Source organism: Eumetopias jubatus, unplaced genomic scaffold, assembly GCF_037043125.1.
Source record: "Eumetopias jubatus isolate StellerSeaLion01/CBP00866 unplaced genomic scaffold, mEumJub1_p1.0 scaffold_1, whole genome shotgun sequence".
Lineage (NCBI taxonomy): Eukaryota > Metazoa > Chordata > Mammalia > Carnivora > Otariidae > Eumetopias > Eumetopias jubatus.
In genome coordinates this window covers 2,037,247-2,054,393 of record NW_028274807.1, presented here as the reverse complement: position 1 = coordinate 2,054,393, position 17,147 = coordinate 2,037,247, and the positions used below count along the sequence as shown (strand labels likewise).

The following is a 17,147-nucleotide window of genomic DNA, read 5'->3' as shown; positions in this document are numbered from 1 at the left end:
CGCCCCTGCGGATTCCACCTCTGGAAGAATAAGGGGAAATGAAATGTCCCCGGATGTAATTACGCAGCTTGATACTGTAACACCTCACACTCTCCCTGAAGAGACAGAGAACGCAGACTTACACCAAGGATAACAGCTTGAAGCAAGAGGGAGAGTGAAAACTCATTAAGGTCACTGACGAAGGGCCACAGCGAATCTAAACCATAAACACCGGACAATTTAAATATTTCACTATTGTCACGAAAATATTATTCCAGCTGTTGGTTTGAAAGCCTGTCATGTGTCTGTTTTGGTACATAATTTTATGCATTGAAAAGTACAGAGTTACAATTCTAGTCACAAAACCATTCAAATGCAGATGCTATTTTTTATCCTTACATTTGCTCCTTGGTCCCCTCTGAAGCTTTGAGGAACAATCCAAAGCCATGGGGCAGTGGTCTGAGTAGCCCTGCTTGGCCAGCGTGACCAGAAGTGGCCAACCACTAACCATCAGTCATACTTCTCTCTGCCAAGCACTCTTCTGGCCAGGGGACACGCGGGGGCGCAGGACAAACGAGGTCCCTGCCTTCAAGGAGCTTATGTACTAGTGAAGGACGGCAGGTAGCAGACAGGAAACAGAGGTGCAGAGAGAGTTTCAGGGACGGAAGAGTACAGAGAAGAACGCGATAAAGTGAGAGAGAGATGCAGCCCACGGTGGGCCAGAAAGGCCTTGCTGTGCCGGAGAGACTGGAGGGGGTTCCTTTTTCTTTTCTTTAGTTGAGATATAATTGACTTCTCATATTATATTAGTTTCAGGTGTGCAACACAGGGAGTCGATATTTGTATATATTCTGAAACGAGCACAAGTCTAGTTAGTTAACATCCACCAACACACAGTCACAAACTGTTTTTTCTTATGATGAGAACTTTTAAGATCTATTCTCTTGGCAACTTTCGAATGTACGCTACGGCATCACTCGCTGTAGTTGCCATGATGTATGCTACACCCCCAGGACTTACTCACTTTATAACTCCAAGTCTGTACCTTCTGACCACTTTCACCCATTCTGTTCACCCGCTAACCCCCATGGCTACCACCAACCTGTACCCTATCCGTGAGCTGTTGTTTTAAGATTCTGTATGTGAGAGAGATCATTTGACATTCTCGTTCTCTTATTCCACTTAGCGTAATGCTCTCTAGCTCCATCCATGTTGTCGCAAATGGCAAGATCTCCTTCTTTGTTATTGCTGAGTACCACTCCATTGTATGTATGCTATGTATCTACAGCAGTATTATTCATAATAGCCAAAAAAATGAAAACACCCAAATATCTATCAACAGTAGATGAGATCAAGAGATTGTGATATAGTCATACAATGAACAAAAATGAAAATAAATGATGCACAGTTACACACAACATAAAGTTGTGTGAAGAAACCAGGTCTGTACATATCTATACAAAAACACCATACGCTACATATATACACACAACACAGCATACACGATACATAACTACATTTGATAGATTACATTCATTAAAAACCAGGCAAGCTGAGCTACAATGTTTAAGAACACATGCTTTGGTGGAAAAACAAAGCAAAGTGGTGATTATCCTGTGAAGACAGAGCTGCTTTGGGGGGTGGGGGTCGCACCTTGTGGGGTTCTGGGGAGCTGGCAGACTTCTTGCTTACCCTGGGTAGTGATGCTCTGAGAGCTCACTGAGGGGAACATGTCTTTCCCTGCACCTGTCCTTTACCAGCTGTATTTACCTCACTTCAAACTCTTTTTTTAAGATTTTATTTATTTATTTGAGAGACTAAAGAGAAAAAGAGAGCATGAGTAGGGGGAGGGGAGAGGGAGAGGATCAAGCGGACTCCCCACTGAGTAGGGAGCCCAACACGCACCCGCTGGGCTCAATCCCAGGACCCTGATATCATGACTTGAGCTGAAGGCAGACACTTAACTGACCAAGCCACTGGGGTGCCCCTCAAAGTAATGTATTTTAAAAGTTGTTACTGCAACAGTCCAGGCAGGGAACATGACGGCTTGAGTCAGAGTGGCAGGTGAGAAATGGTGCCACTGGGGGTCTGTTCCGCAGGTAGAGAGAAGTGGATGTGCCATGTGAGGATGAACAAGGCTGGTCCCAGGTTCCTGGCCCAAAGAACTAAGTGAACGGCGGCGCTATTCCTGGGATGGAACGGGAAGGGGCGGGTCTGAGGGGAAAGCAGGAATTCTAATTTAAACACATGAAAGTGGAGACTAGTAAACAGACAAGTAAAGGGGCGCCTGGGTGGCTCTGTCGGTTAGACGTCCGACTTGATTTTGGCTCAGGTGATGATCTCGGGGTCGCAGGATCGAGCCTCGCTTCAGGCTCTGAGCTCAAGCAGGGAGTCTGCTTGGGATTCTCTCTCCTTCTCCCTCTGCCCCTTTCCGCCACTCTTTCTCACTCTCTCTCTAAAATAAGTAAAATAAACCTTAAAAAAAAAAAGAAGCAGGACAGGCAGGTGGTTGGAGGAACAAGCGTGAAGCTCCAGGGAGAAACGACACTAGCCGTATAAACTTGGGAGCTGCGTGCACAGGGAAGAGATGGAGCCGCTGGAGCAGCCCTCCCAGGGGACACTTGGAAACTCAGGGACCACCGTCAGGTCTCCACAATGACTAGGGAGTGCTACCGCCACGCCGGGAGAAGGGACCGGGAATGCTCAACACTCTGCCATAAATGAGTCCTCCACAAGGAAAAGGAACAGCTGTTAAGGCAGACCACCTGGCCAGGAGCAGGTGCAGGCACAGCGGAGAGCCGCGTGCGTCACAAGGGCGTGCCAGCCTGGGAGGGCGCGGGAAGAGAAGGGGCAGCGGGGACGCCAAGAGGCCCGGGAAGCAAGCTTTGCAAAGGCCTCACAGAGGGAGGGTCAGGTGCAAATAAGGAGGGGCACCAGGAAGGCTGAGCCCCCGCGTGCGGCAATACAGACTCTGTCTCAGCCCCTCTTCCCGTCTCTGCGTGACAGCAGACCAGGAGAAGGGGCCCCAGGGGACTCCAGAACCCAGCTCACCAGGCTCTACACACCCAAGCATCTGAAATCCAGTCTAGTTTTCAGGTCTAAAGTCAAATCACCTTAGTATAAGAAAAAACCCATCAAGTGAAAGCAGATGAGCTACAAACTCCTTGGGGTGGGGGTGGTGCCTGAGAGCATGACAGAGGAAGGACACCACTTGTTCTTCCGGAACCTTTAAGGGGAGCTTCCCCCAAACAGAGCTGGCTTTCTTCTTCATCTGTGGCCCGCTGGAACTTCCCTCTGCGACCCCCTCCTCCTGGGGAGAGGCAGAGAGGGTGGTCTACACAGCCACTGCAGAGACCGCACACCCAGCAGCCAGTCCACCCGCATCCTGATTCAACAGTGGCACCTACTGGTCAAGGAAGAACTACAGGGAGGGAATGTTTCCTGACTGCCCTCACCTTTCTCGGTTTTCTCTCTCTCTCTCTCTCTCTCTCTCTCTCACACACACACACACACACACACACACACACGGCTTCCTGTTTACTACTAAAAGCAACTTCAAAAAGAAAAACTCTTAATAATATCAGAGAAATCTGCACAAACTGTAGCACTGAATCCTGGAGACTGTTAATTTGTTAAAAACATGTTTTTAATAGGGGCTTAAAAAACAGCCACCACACAAAATGCGTATCAACTCAACCTTTGACCCAGCAATCCCACGTCTCAGAATCACCACTAGAGACAGATACACTGCTAAAAACAAGATGCATGCATTAGGCTATTCATTTCAGGATTATCTGTAACAGCAAAACACTGGAAATTTGACCCAAACATCTATCACTAGAGGACCAGTCAAATCATGATCTATCTACAAATGGAGTATTTTGCTGCTAGGAAAAGGAAAGATGCACACCTCTATGTACTAGTTTACAATGAACTCCAATATATACTAAATGAAAGAAAGCAAAGTGGAGAAAAGCTTGTAACTAGGGTCTGTAAACAGGTGATTAAATTAAAATGAGGTTGCTAAGGGCCCCAATCCAACATGACTGATGCTCTTGGAAGATCAGGACACAGGCACACATGTCAGAGGGTCGACCACATGAGGACCCAGGGAAGATGGCGTCCACCTGACCAGGAGAGAGGCCTCCAGATGAGCCAGGCCTGCCCACAGTTTGATGTCAGACCGTCAGAAAATAGTTCTGTTGTTGAAGCCCCTAGTGTCCGGTATTTTGTTATGGCAACCCTAGAAAACGAACACGGTCCTTGAACAGATGGATGGCCATTTGTAAGCAATCTGCAAATGAACCCTGACTTTTACCTCATGGCGCGAACAAACCTTTCCTTGAGATGGGTCACAGATCTAAACATAAACTGGAACTATACATCATCGAGAAGAACATATGATTTCTATCATATGAGGAAATCGTAGCAATCTCATGGGAAGCCAGGATTTCTTAACATAGAGCACATGAAATATTTTAGAAATAAATAGATGGGACTCCAGTGAAATAAAATCCTCTGCTTTTTTTTTAAGATTTTATTTATTTGACAGAGAGAGAGAGAGAGAGAGACAGGGAGAGCATAAGCAGGGGGAGCAGCAGGGAGAGGGAGTGGGACAGGGAGCAGCAGACTCCCCGCAGAGCAGGGAGCCTGCAGCGGGACTCGATCCCAGGACCCTGGGATCAGGACTTGAGCCGAAGGCAGACGCTTAACCAACTGAGCCACCCAGGCGCCCCCAAAATCCTCTGCTCTTTAAAAGGCACTGTTACGGAAATTAGAAAGCAAGCCACTGCGGGTGCTGTTCAAGGGGTGCAGAGGTATAGTCACCCAAAACCAAGGAGTTCTAAAGCTCTGCTATACAACAATATGCATATTGTTAATAATACCATAATGTACACTTAAAAACTGGTAAGAAGATAAAATTATAGGGCGCCTGGGTGGCTCAGTTGTTAAGCATCTGCCTTCGGCTCAGGTCATGGTCCCAGGGTCCTGGGATCGAGCCCCGCATCGGGCTCCCTGCTCGGCGGGAAGCCTGCCTCTCCCTCTCCCCGCTCCCCCTGCTTGTGTTCCCTCTCTCACTGTGTCTCTGTCAAATAAATAAATAAAATCTTAAAAAAAAAGAAGATAAAGTTATATGGTTTTTTTTACCACAATTTAAAAAAAGACAAGCCCCAGTTTAAGGGAAAATATTTACAAAATATCCAATGAAAGACTAGTAGCTGCATTATATAAAGAACTGTTACAACTTAACTAAGAAAACAATACACAGGATTAAAAATCAGCAAAAGACTCAAGACACTTATGATGGCATGGCAACACACAAAACAATGCTCAGTGTCATCGGTCATTAGGAAAGCACATACCAGGGCGCCTGGGTGGCTCAGTGGGTTAAATATCTGCCTTCAGCTCAGGTCACGAGTCCACCGTCCTGGGATCGAGCCCCGCATCGGGCTCCCTGCTCGGCGGGGAGCCTGCCCCTCCCTCTGCCCCTCCCTCTCCCTCTGCCCCTTCCCCTGCTTGTGTGTGCTCTCCTCCCTCTCTAATAAATGAAATCTTTAAAAAAAAAAAAAAAAAAAAGGAAAGCACAAATCAAAGCCAGGAAGGAGGAGATGGCACCTTAGGAACACCCTGAGGTCCCCTCCTCCTATGGACACAGAGTCTACAGCTACATACAGAACAATTTCCTCTTAAAAATACACTAAAAGGCTGGGGGCGCCTGGGTGGCTCAGTTGGCTAAGCCTCCGACTCTTGGTTTCAGCTCAGGTCATGTTCTCAGGGTCATGGAATTAAGCTCCACATTGGGCTCTGTGCTCAGTGGGGAGTCTGCTTGAGATTCTCTCTCCCTCTGCCCCCCCCCCAATTCACGTGCACGCACACTCTCTCTCTAAAATAAATAAAATAAAAATCTTGAAAAAAAGCAAAAACACTAAAGACTGGCTGGGTTATAAGTGCACATCAAGCAAATGAGGAGAAAACCACACGGAAGCAGCTAAGAGAGGCTGGCATACAATCATAACACTTCCTCGCAGTATCTCATAACCAGGAGAAAACTCAAAACCCAGAGGTTTTCCCTGAGGAGCAAAAGGTTCAAACCCCACCACAGCAGCACCCCCAATTTTTAAGACATACACTTGGATAGACAAGCCCCCAAAACACCTAACTTTGAAATCCCACGGGACTCACATCCCGAGACCCATGAGACAGGAGCAATCTGTGAAATCTCCCTTAAAGGGCTTGCATGTTGGGACCCACCCACCCCAGGGCCCAGCTCAGAGGGAGCCCGTGGATTGTGCCCAGACTTAAGTGAAGGAGGCTCACCTGCTTGTACTGGAGCACCAGCCTGAGGGCAGACATCTGATTTAACACACACACGTCAAGAGCCTGCTGGAACACTCTTCTCTGTGAACAGAGACTAGGGCACCACCTTCACCCTCTCCCTTTGCCACGCTCCAGGGCACCAGCATCTCCCTGAAGGGAGCTTTTACACATAGTTAGTGTCCTGATTTCTGTGGCTGTCACCTATGGGACACCTCTTGATCACCTGGCTCTGGAGGCCAGGGATGTTTGAGTTCCTGGTCCCATGAAACTGTAAAACTCAGTATCACACAGGAAGGAGCTCACTCATCTGGTGCCCCAAATTTTATGACTGCTGCTGGGGACTTCCCTACATCACCTGACTCTGACGACCAGCTGGACTTACGCCGTGGGTCCCAGAGGACTCTAACCAATGAAGAGAGAGTTCTTAAACAGCTACCACCTCCAGGGAAAGCAAGAAGCCACAGATTCAGGAGTCTGGTCTTTCTGTGCAGGAGGGCCCCATGCTAGGCAGAGTCTGCTTGAGAGTCTCTCTTGCCTTCTGCCCCCCTCCCCCTGCACTCACTCTCTCCCTCTCTAAAAAAATAAAATAAAAAAAGTCACAGGGTGAAGACTACAGTAGCTGACCCAAAATGCAGCCTCGATGAAGCGGAAGAAAGGATCAGACAGCTCAACGTCAAGGCAGGGGAACTCAGTCAATCAGAGCAACAAAAAGAAAGAAGAATGAAAGAAAAAAAAAGAAGACAGCTTAGGGGCTTATAGGACAACAACAAACAAACAACATAATATTAGGATCATGGGGCTTCCAGAAGGAGAAGAGAGAGAGAAGAGGTCAGAAATCTCCTTGAAGAAATAATGGCTAAAACCTTCCCTAATCTGGGAAAGGAAACAGACGTCCAGATCCACGAAGCCCAGAGAGTTTCAAATAAGAGGAACCCAGAGAGACCCACACCAAGACACATGATGATCACATGTCAAAAATTAAAGACCAGGAGAGAATCTTAAAAGCAGCAGGAGATGGGGTTGGGGTAGGGGGGGAAGGAGGTTAAAAAAAAAAAACAAATAGCAGAATGGGTAAATGGGCTGAATGGGTAAAAAAATCAAGACCCATCTATATACTGCGTACAAGAGACTCATTTCAGATATAAGGACACACACTGAAAGTGAAGGAATAAAAAAAGATGTTCCATGCAAATGGAAACCAAAAGAAATCTGGAGCAACTATACTTATATCAGACAAAACAGACTTTAAAACAAAGACTGTATTAAGAGACAAAGAAAAGAATTACATAACGATAAAGGAGTCAATCCAACAGGATGTAACACTTGTAAATATTTAAGCACCCAACACAGGAGCACCTAAATATATAAAGCAAATTTTAACAGACCTAAAGGGAGAAATAGCAATACAGTAATAGTAGGGAATTTTAATACCCCACTTACATACAGAAAATCAGTAAGAAAACACTGGCCTTAAATGACACATTAGACCAGATAGGCTTAACAGATATTTACAGATCATTTCATTCAAAAGCAGCAGAATACACATTTTTCTCAAGTGCAAATGGGACATTCTCCAGGACAAATCACATGTTAGGCCCCAAAATAAGTCTTAACAAATTTAAGAGGACTGAAATCATATGAAGCATCTTTTCTGATCACAATAATGTGAAACTAGAAATTAATTACATGAAGAAAACTAAAATATTCACAAGTATATGGAGATTAAACAACATGCTACTGAATAACCAATTAGTCAAAAAAGACATCAAAAGAGAAATAAAAAAATACCTTGAAACATAAAATTAAAACATAAGGAAATGTAATATACTAAAATTTATGAGATGCAGCAAAAGCAGTTCTAAAAGACAAGTTCATAGTGATAAATGCCTATGTCAAGAAACCTGAAAAATCTCAAATAAACCACCTTACTTTACAACTCAAGAAACTAGAAAAAGAACAAATGAAGCCCAAATTAGCAGAAGGAAGGAAGTAACAAACATTAGAACAGAAATAAATGAAATAGACTAAAAACACAACGGAAATGATGAAACTAAGAGCTGGTTCTTTGAAAAGATAAAACTGACAAACCTTTAGCTAGACTCACCAAGTTAAATGGAGAGAAGACTCAAAGGAGGAGATGTTACAGCTGACACCACAGAAATACAAAGGATCATAAGAGACTACTCTGGACGATTGTACGCCAACAAATTGCCTAGAAGAAATGGAATCCAATTCCTAGGAACACATAACCTACCAAGAGTGAATCATGATGAAACAGAAAATCTAAACAGACTGATTACTGGTTAGGAGACTGAATCAGTAATCAGAAACCTCCCAACAAACAAAAGTCCAGGGCCAGATGGCTTCACTGGTGAATTCTACCCAACATGGAAAGAAGAATTAATTAATACCAGTTCTCAAACTCTTTCAAAAACAAAAAAGAAGCAGAGGGAACATTTTACAAAGCCAGTTTCACCATAAGACCAAACCAGACAAGAATGCCACAAGAAAATTACAGGCCAATATCCCTGGTGAACACAGATGCAAAAATCCCCAACAAAATATTAGCAAACTGAATTCAACAATATATTAAAAGGATCATACACCATGGTCAAGTGGAATTTATTCCAGGAAGGCAAGAATGGTTCAACATCTGCAGATCAGTCAATATGCACACCACATTAACAAAAGAATGAAAATCATATGATCATCTCAACAGATGCAGAAAAGCATTTGATAAAAGTCAACATCCATGTATAACTCTCAACAGAGTGGGTAGAGATGGAACATACCTCAACATAATAAAAGCCATATATGAAAATCCCACAGCCAACACCAGACTCAATGGTGAAAAGCTGGAATATTTTCCTCCAAGATCAGGAACAAAACAAGGATACCTATTCTGACCACTCTTATTCAACAGAGTATTCAAAATCTTTGCCTGAGCACTTAGGCAAGAAAAAGAAATGAAAGGCACCCAAATTGGAAAGGAAGAATTAAAATTGTCACTATCTGCAGCTGAAATGATATTATACCTAAAATACCCTAAAGACTCCATCAGAAAACTGTTAGAATAAAATTCAGTAAAGTTGCAGGATACAAACAAAAACAATACACAAAAATCTATTGCTTTTCTATACAATAGTGAACGATCAGAAAAAGAAATTAAGAAAAGAATCCCATTTAGAATTGCATAAAAATGAATAAAAAACTAGGAATAAACTTAACCAAGGAGGTGAAAGACCTGTATACTGAAAATTACAACACATTGGGGCACCTGAGTGGCTCAGTTGGTTCAGCATCTGCCTTCAACTCAGGTCATGATCCCGGGGTCCTGGGATCGAGTCCCGCATCGGGCTCCTAGCTCAGCAAGGAGCCTGCTTCTCCCTCTGCCTCTGCCTGCTGCTCCCCCTGCTTGTGCTCTCTGTCAAATAAATAGAAATAAAACGTTTAGAAAAAGAAAATTATAAGACATTAATGAAAGACTGAAGATACAAATGGAAAGATACCCCATGCTCATGTTTTGGAAGAATCAGTATTGTTAAAATGTCCACACTACACAAAGCAATATACAGATTCAGTGCAATCCCTATCAAAATTACAATGGTATTTTTTAAAAAATTGAGCACTCCTAAAAACCGTATAGAACCATAAAAGACCCAGAGTAGCCAAAGCAAACTTGAGAAAGAACAAAGCTGGAAGCATCATGCCCTTTGATTTGAAACTATATCACAAAGCTGTAGAAGTTAAAACACTGTAGAATTGGCATCAAAACAGACACATAGATTAGTGGAACAAAATAACCCAGAAATAAATCCACATATATATGGTCCATTAAATTACAACAAAGGAGCCAAGTTTACACAATGAGGAAAACACAGGTAAGTAAACTGTTTTTTTTTTTTTGAGACATAATGCTGTTGTACACTTAACAGATTACAGCACAGTGTAAACATGACTTCTATATGTACCAGGAAACCAAAAAAAATCCACTTGGCCAGCTTTATAGTGATATTCACTTTATTGTGGTGGTCTGAAACACAACCCACAATATCTCCAAGGTAAGCCTGTACACAATGGAATATTATTCAGCTGTAAAAAAGAATTGTTGCCATTTTCAACAACATGGACAGACATCATGCTAAGTGAAGTCAGACAGAGAAAGACAAATACTGTATGATCTCTCATACATATAGAATCTAAAATAGATATAAAAAATAGGGGCACCTGGGTGGCTCAGTCGTTAAGTGTCTGCCTTCGGCCCAGGTCATGATCCCGGGGTCCTGGGATCGAGTCCCACATCAGGCTCCCTGCTCAGTGGGAAGCCTGCTTCTCCCTCTCCCACTCCCCCTGCTGTGTTCCCTCTCTCGCTGTCTCTGTCAAAAAAATAAATAAAATCTTAAAAAAAAAACAAAAAAAAAAACAAGGTCATAGAAAGAAAGAACAGACAGTCCAAAGAACACAGACCAGAGGCAAGGGAGTGGGAGGGTGGGGGAAATGAGTGACCTGTTCTGGTTTGGAGTTCTTTTTTTTTTTTTAAATAAACTGAATTTAAAAATTTAATTTAAAAAACAAGCACAGAGGAGTGCCTGGGTGGCTCAGTTGGTTAAGTGCCTGCCTTTGGCTCAGGTCATGACCCCAGGATCCTGGATCAAGCCCCACATCGGCCTCCTTCCTTAGCGGGGAGCCTGCTTCTTCATCTCCTTCTGCAGCTCCCCCTGCTTGTGCTTGCTCACGCTCTCGCTCTCTCTCAAATAAATAAATAAAATCTTAAAAAAAAAAAAGGCACAGAAAATGGTAGAATAAATTAAGATGTCTTAAAAATTAAAAAAATTAAAAACCACAATGAGATACCACTACACACCCAACAGAATGGCTGAACATTTAAGAACCGACCATACCAAGTGCGGACAAGGTAGTGGAGCCACAGGGACTCTCTAACACGTTGACGGTAGAAATGTAAAATGGTACGACTGCTTGGGAAAACAATGTGGCTGTTTCTTTAAAAATTAAACATGAAATTCACAGGTGACCCATGTATTTCCCCAAGGAAAATGAACATGTATGTCCACAGACATGCACACCAATGTTGCTGAAGGTTTATTTGTATTAACCAAGGACTAGAAACCACCCAAAGGTCCACCAACAGGTGAATGCATGAACATGCTCTGGTCTATGCATACAGTGGAATGTTACTCTGCAGCAGAAAAGCAACGACTCGGAGGATGGATGGCTAAAGAATTATGCTGGATGAAAGAATCCTGACAAAAGAAAAAACAAAACATTCTATAGTGACTCAAAGCAGATCCGTCGGTCACTGCCCAGGATCTGGGGGCACAGGAAGGCACAGGAGAGCTGGGTTCCAGAAGCAGGAGGAGACTTCAGTGGGCAGTGGTTATGCCCATCATCCTGACTGTGGCAACGGCTTCAGGGGTGTGTGCATCCGCCAAAACTCATTACATTGTAAACTTTAAGTATACTAACTTACTGTATATAAGCTAAAGCTTAAAACTGCTTTAAAAAAAAAAAAAAAGACACCACAAAGGCTGAAAAGACAAAGAACAAACAGGGATAAAATACTTACAACATATATAACTAACAGTGGATTAGGGATATATAAAGGAATAGAGAATATGCAAAGAACATCTACAAATCAATAAGAAAAAGAGACAAACTACTCTATGTAAATGTGGTAAAAGACACAAGCAGACAATTCACAAAGGAAAACCCATAAACCACCTATAAACATGACAGGATGCTCAACTTTAATCACAACACACAAATTAAAACCACAAGGAACCAGGCCTCACAATCACATTGGTGAACATAGACCGTGCCCAACACCAAGGCATCAGTGAACATTCAAGGCAGTGTGCACGCGGACAAGCACACAGGGAACCAGTCTGGAACGAGCCAGGAATGTGGATTATGGGAGTGCCCCATGACTGTTATCACACCCCGGATACAGACCTTGCACAAATGCACCAGCAAAGTCCACAGCAGCATTGTATGTATAATAACCGAAAACCGGAAACAACCCAAATGCCCATCCATAACGTACTGGATAAACTTTGGCTTTGTGAAAATGAACCACAGCTATATGCTATGACAGGCATAAATCTCAGAATCAGTGCTCAGCAAAAGTTCTCAGAACACACACTGTGCGGTTCCATCTCAACTACTAAGTACAACAGGCAAAAATAAACAGTACGTTGCTTATGTAAGTATATTAAGCAGTAAAACTACAAAGAAAAGGAAGGGGACCAGCTACTAGACTTTAGCAGCAGTCACTTGCAGGGGTGGAGGGAAGAAGCACAGAGATTTCCAGGTTACCGCAAATGTTCTATTTCTTAGGTTGGGAGCCATGTGTACAGACAGATGTTCATCTTACTTTTCATCTGAACAGACCCATTTACCTTTGCCTATACAATACACTTCACAATACAGAAATGTTTTGAAAAGCTCAAAGGGGATATTGCCAGGGAAAGAGGATGGCGGCCAGAGGGACGGATGGCGTCCGGGGGTTCGAGGACGGCTTCTGCAGGGGAGCAAGGGCACCCAGGCTAAGGAAGTGCTGGTGCCCGGGGGAAAGTGTGCCTGGGACGCGGCCCGTGGGGCTGAGGGCACAAGGGTCAGAAGTCAGACAGGCAGGGTCATTGCAAGGACCTTGCTTCTTACGGCAACAGAGGGTCCTGGGCAGAGTGACACGAGCTGACAAGTGTACGGGGGTCTCTCTCGGCTGTGCTGAGAACAGAACAAAGCGGGGCAATGGCAGAGCAGAAGACCTGTCCGGACGATCCTGGCAGTAACCCGGGCCACAGGCGAGTGGCTCTGACCAGCGTGGGACTCCTGATAAAGTCTGAAGGTAGGACAACAGGTTCCATGTGAATAGAAAACAAAGGGAGTCATCAAGGGCGAATCTAAGGTTTTGAGTCCCCAAAACATGGAAGAAGGTGGCTGCCAGCAGCTGAGACATGGGGACTGTGGGGGCAGCACCAGCGCAGGAGGAGCAGGCATTCAGTTCTCCACATTCAAGTTTGCGGTTCTCATTCAATACGGTACTAGGCTGAGTATGTCCCCCAGCATCTGTGAATGTGACCCTCTCTGCTGATGTAATCGTGTTAAAGTGAGGTCATACTGGAACATGGTGGTCCTAAGCCACGACTGGCGTCTCCCCAAGAGGAAAGACAGCCAAGCCAAGACCGGCAGAGACGGGAGTTATGCCGCCACAAGCCGGGGAACAGCAAGAATTCCGGGCAACCACCAGAAGCTGCAAGAGGCAAGGAGGGCCTCTTCCCTAAAGCCTACAGAGTGTGGCCCTGCCGACACCCTGATTTGGGCCTTCAGGCCTCCAGAACAGTGATCGAAACAAATTTCTGTTTCATTAAGCCACTCAGCCTGTGCTACTTTGTTAAGGAGACCCCCAAAACCCAAAATACCTAAGTCTATTTTTAACACTTCTCGGAAAGGCTGGATGATGTGTGACAATAAAACATCAAAAAGATACCCATTTAAAATATACGGGTTCTGGGGTGCTTGGGTGACTCGTTAAGTACCCAACTCTTGATCTCAGCTCTTTTTTTTTTTTTTAAGATTTTATTTATTTATTTGACAGAGAGACAGCGAGAGAGGGAACACAAGCAGGGGGAGTGGGAGAGGGAGAAGCAGACCTCCCGCGGAGCAGGGAGCCCGAATGCGGGGCTCGATCCCAGGACCCTGGGACCATGACCTGAGCCGAAGGCAGACGCCTAACGACTGAGCCACCCAGGCGGCCCTCAGCTCAAGTCTTGATCACACTGGGTGTGAAACCTACTTTAAAAATAAAAATGAAATAAATTTTAAAAGTGTAAAAAAAAAATCTGGGTTCTTTTTCTGACTCTCCTTTTTCCTGGTTGTAAGAACCTAGGCAAATCATTTTGCTTCTGTTATTCAATTTCCTGCAAAATGTGACAAACCAGGGGCTGAAGAAAATCCTATTCAAGGTTCCACCACCTCTAAATTTCTGCAGTTCTGGGACTATTCCCAAATATGAAAAAGTATGCCTGAACCCTATCCCAATAACCTACTGAAACCCCATTTCATAGACAGGTTTCAAGTCCACCTTCCAATGGATGTGCCACCTTAAAATGTGGTAAGACAAACTAGATGCTAATTCACGAAAGATGAGGATCACTAATTGGAATTTTATGATGTTTCTAAGATACAGCAACAACAGAACTCCCCTTGGTGACATACTGTATTCACTTTCTCAAGCTGTCACCACAAACTCAACGGCTTAAAACAACACCCACTTGGGGCGCCTGGGTGGCTGAGTCGATGAAGCATCTGCCTTGGGCTCAGGTCATGATCTCAGGGTCCTGGGATCGAGCCCCACGTCAGGCTCCCTGCTCAGCGGGGAGCCTGCTTCTCCCTCCTCCCTCTGCCCCCCACCCCCCACCGCCACTCTTGCTCTCTCTCTCAAATAAATAAATAAAAACCTTTAAGGAAAGAAAAACACCCACTGATGACCTCACAGTTTCCATGTGAGAAGGGGCAGGTGGTTCTCTGCTTAGAGTCTCACAAGGCAGCATCATGGTAGGGCTACTTGGCAGGGTGCCACCCCATATTCATTCAGGTTCTTGGCAGAACTCAGGTCCCTGCAGCTGTGGGATGGAGGTTCCCCAAGGATCAGCCCTAGGTTCTAGGGGCAGCCCACGTGCCTCTGTTCCCAGTCACCCATACATCTTCCAAGCCAATCACGGCAGGTGGAGTCCTCCTCATGCTTTGAATCTTCCGAACCTCCCCTCCTGCCTACCTCTGCCATGCCGGGGCCTTGAGTGATTGTTGGGTCGTACCCCGATAATCCAGGTTAATCTCCCTACCTGTAAGTCAGCTACTCAGTAACCTCTAAGTTACACCTCCAGAGTGCTCTCACAGCAGTGCTGGATTCGTGTCTGATGGGGCAAGCAGGGGCCAGCAAGCTTAGGGAGACTTTTTTAGGGTTCTGCCTTCCACATATACCCCAAGATGTCACATTAACACGTAAAAACACATATAATACACTTCTGTGATACAACTTTGGGAAGTCAGGTGTTATTTGCATTTTCTTACAGCAAACTGACAGGAGGATTGAAATAATGGATGAGGTTTTTGTAAACACAGTAAAAGCAAAAATAATCTTTGCTAATGCAAATATCCTCAGGAAATACAAGTTCGACAATGCAGAGACTGGATCGAAGCAGCAGCCTGAACCTAATTCCCCTTGCAGGCTGAATCGATCCCTTCCCTACAGAGAGGACAGTCATACTTGCTTGCAGTCTAGAGCTGACCAGCATGGCAGGAACGGCAGGTGTCCCCGCACAGACCGCCCCCAGCCAGGTTTCCCTTGAAGAGGAAGAGGCAGCAGTGCCCCACACTCCCACTCAACCCTCCGTTCACACTCTGCCTCCCAAATACGCTCCTACAAGCAGAGGACACTGGCCGAGAGCAGTATGTACACATTTATTCGAAGGAGCCCACGTCCGCACCACCCTGGTCTGCTCGTGTCAAACACAGACTCCCTGTGCAGCGGCAGCTGGTTAGGAGACGGAGCTCCGTGCGTATTTACCAATTACTATGGTTTATTTGCGACCTTCTTCTGAAAGTATCCTCCGTGTCATCGTAACAGTAACAGCCTAAAGAACCGAGAGCTACCTGACAGGTGTCCTGAGAAGCATGACTCTTCCCAGAGAAGCAAAGTGCGGAGGTCAAGGCCACGGTGAGCAAAGAGCTAATAAGCAGAGGCGGCTGAACCCTGACCATGGCCGTGGAAGCCCGGCTCTCCCCACCAGCAGCTCAGAACACGTTCAACACACCCATCTCGGCCATGACTGCTCCTGGCAACTCTTCGGAGAGAGCACCCGCTGGAAAAAGGCAGGACACGGAATGTTCCTAGGTTCTCGCTTCCCGCGTTGCTCTCCCCAGACACTACAACATTTCGTGGCTCCGAAAGCCCTGAGGAGGTTTTCTGAACACCACGCTGGAAGAACGACGGGGGGCACCACTCAAAACCTGTGCCCTCGGTAAAGACAAAGCCACAGTCTGACCTTTCACGTCAAGCGCATCACAAGGCGCTTCCTCCGCCGGCAGTTTTGGTTTGAGCTTCCCCGCGGGCCACGTCGGTTTTCCCCGCTCCCCCGCACGCTCCCCCGCACGGCGTGTGTGCACGGCCCCGACTGGCGGGAGCCGGGGACCGACACACACCCAGGCAGCGCTCCCGAACACCGACTCTTCCAAGAGCGCTCGGTGCGAGCGCGATGACACACGTGCAGGAGCAGGTGGCGCGCCCCGCAGGGGACGGGCCCGGACACCCCGCGACGGCCCACGATTTACCGGAACGAAGCTCCCCGCTCCTAGTCGCCCACAGGCGGGCATGACTCAGTGGTTTAGGAGTCACACCTTCCACGTCGCCACCCACTCGGGCCGCGCCCAGCCCGCGGGCCACAGTCGGAGACTAGGGCTGGAGGCGCGGGCGCGGGGCCGGGGTGAGGGCGGGAGGAGGGGGTCGGGGGCGCGGGGCCGGGGTGAGGGCGGGAGGAGGGGGTGCGGGGGCCGAGAGACGCAGGGTCAGGGGTTAGGGCGGAGGGAAGGGGCGCGGGGTCAGGGCCGGAGGAGGGGGCGCGGGGGTGCGGGACACGGGGACCACGGCGGGAGGAGGCGCGCGGGGCCCGCACTCACGTTTGTACTCGGCCATCAGCCTCTTCAGCGCCGTCCCAGCCATCGTCCCGGCAACAGCTGCGCGGTCCGGCCTCGCCTCCTAAGCGCAGGTCCCGCCCGCCCGCCGCAGGGCTGCTTCCGGGTCGCCGCCGGGGCACGGAAACCCTTCCGGGGCG

General features: G+C 46.6%; 1 protein-coding gene across 2 annotated transcripts in view; it reads right to left on the bottom strand.

Annotated features, from left to right (window-relative positions):
* The window catches only part of UBE2G2 (ubiquitin conjugating enzyme E2 G2), a 40,994-nt gene extending 23,894 nt beyond the window's left edge, over positions 1-17,100 (bottom strand). Inside the window, exon 1 of one of the 2 annotated variants that reach the window (XM_028126529.2) lies at positions 16,993-17,100. In XM_028126529.2, coding sequence (XP_027982330.1) covers positions 16,993-17,035 — 43 coding nt within the window. In that variant the 5' untranslated portion in view covers positions 17,036-17,100. Of the gene's footprint in view, positions 1-6,297; positions 6,564-16,992 lie in introns of those variants that run through there. The other variant, XM_028126530.2, reaches the window with a different exon arrangement.
* Positions 17,101-17,147: the final 47 nt, after the last annotated feature.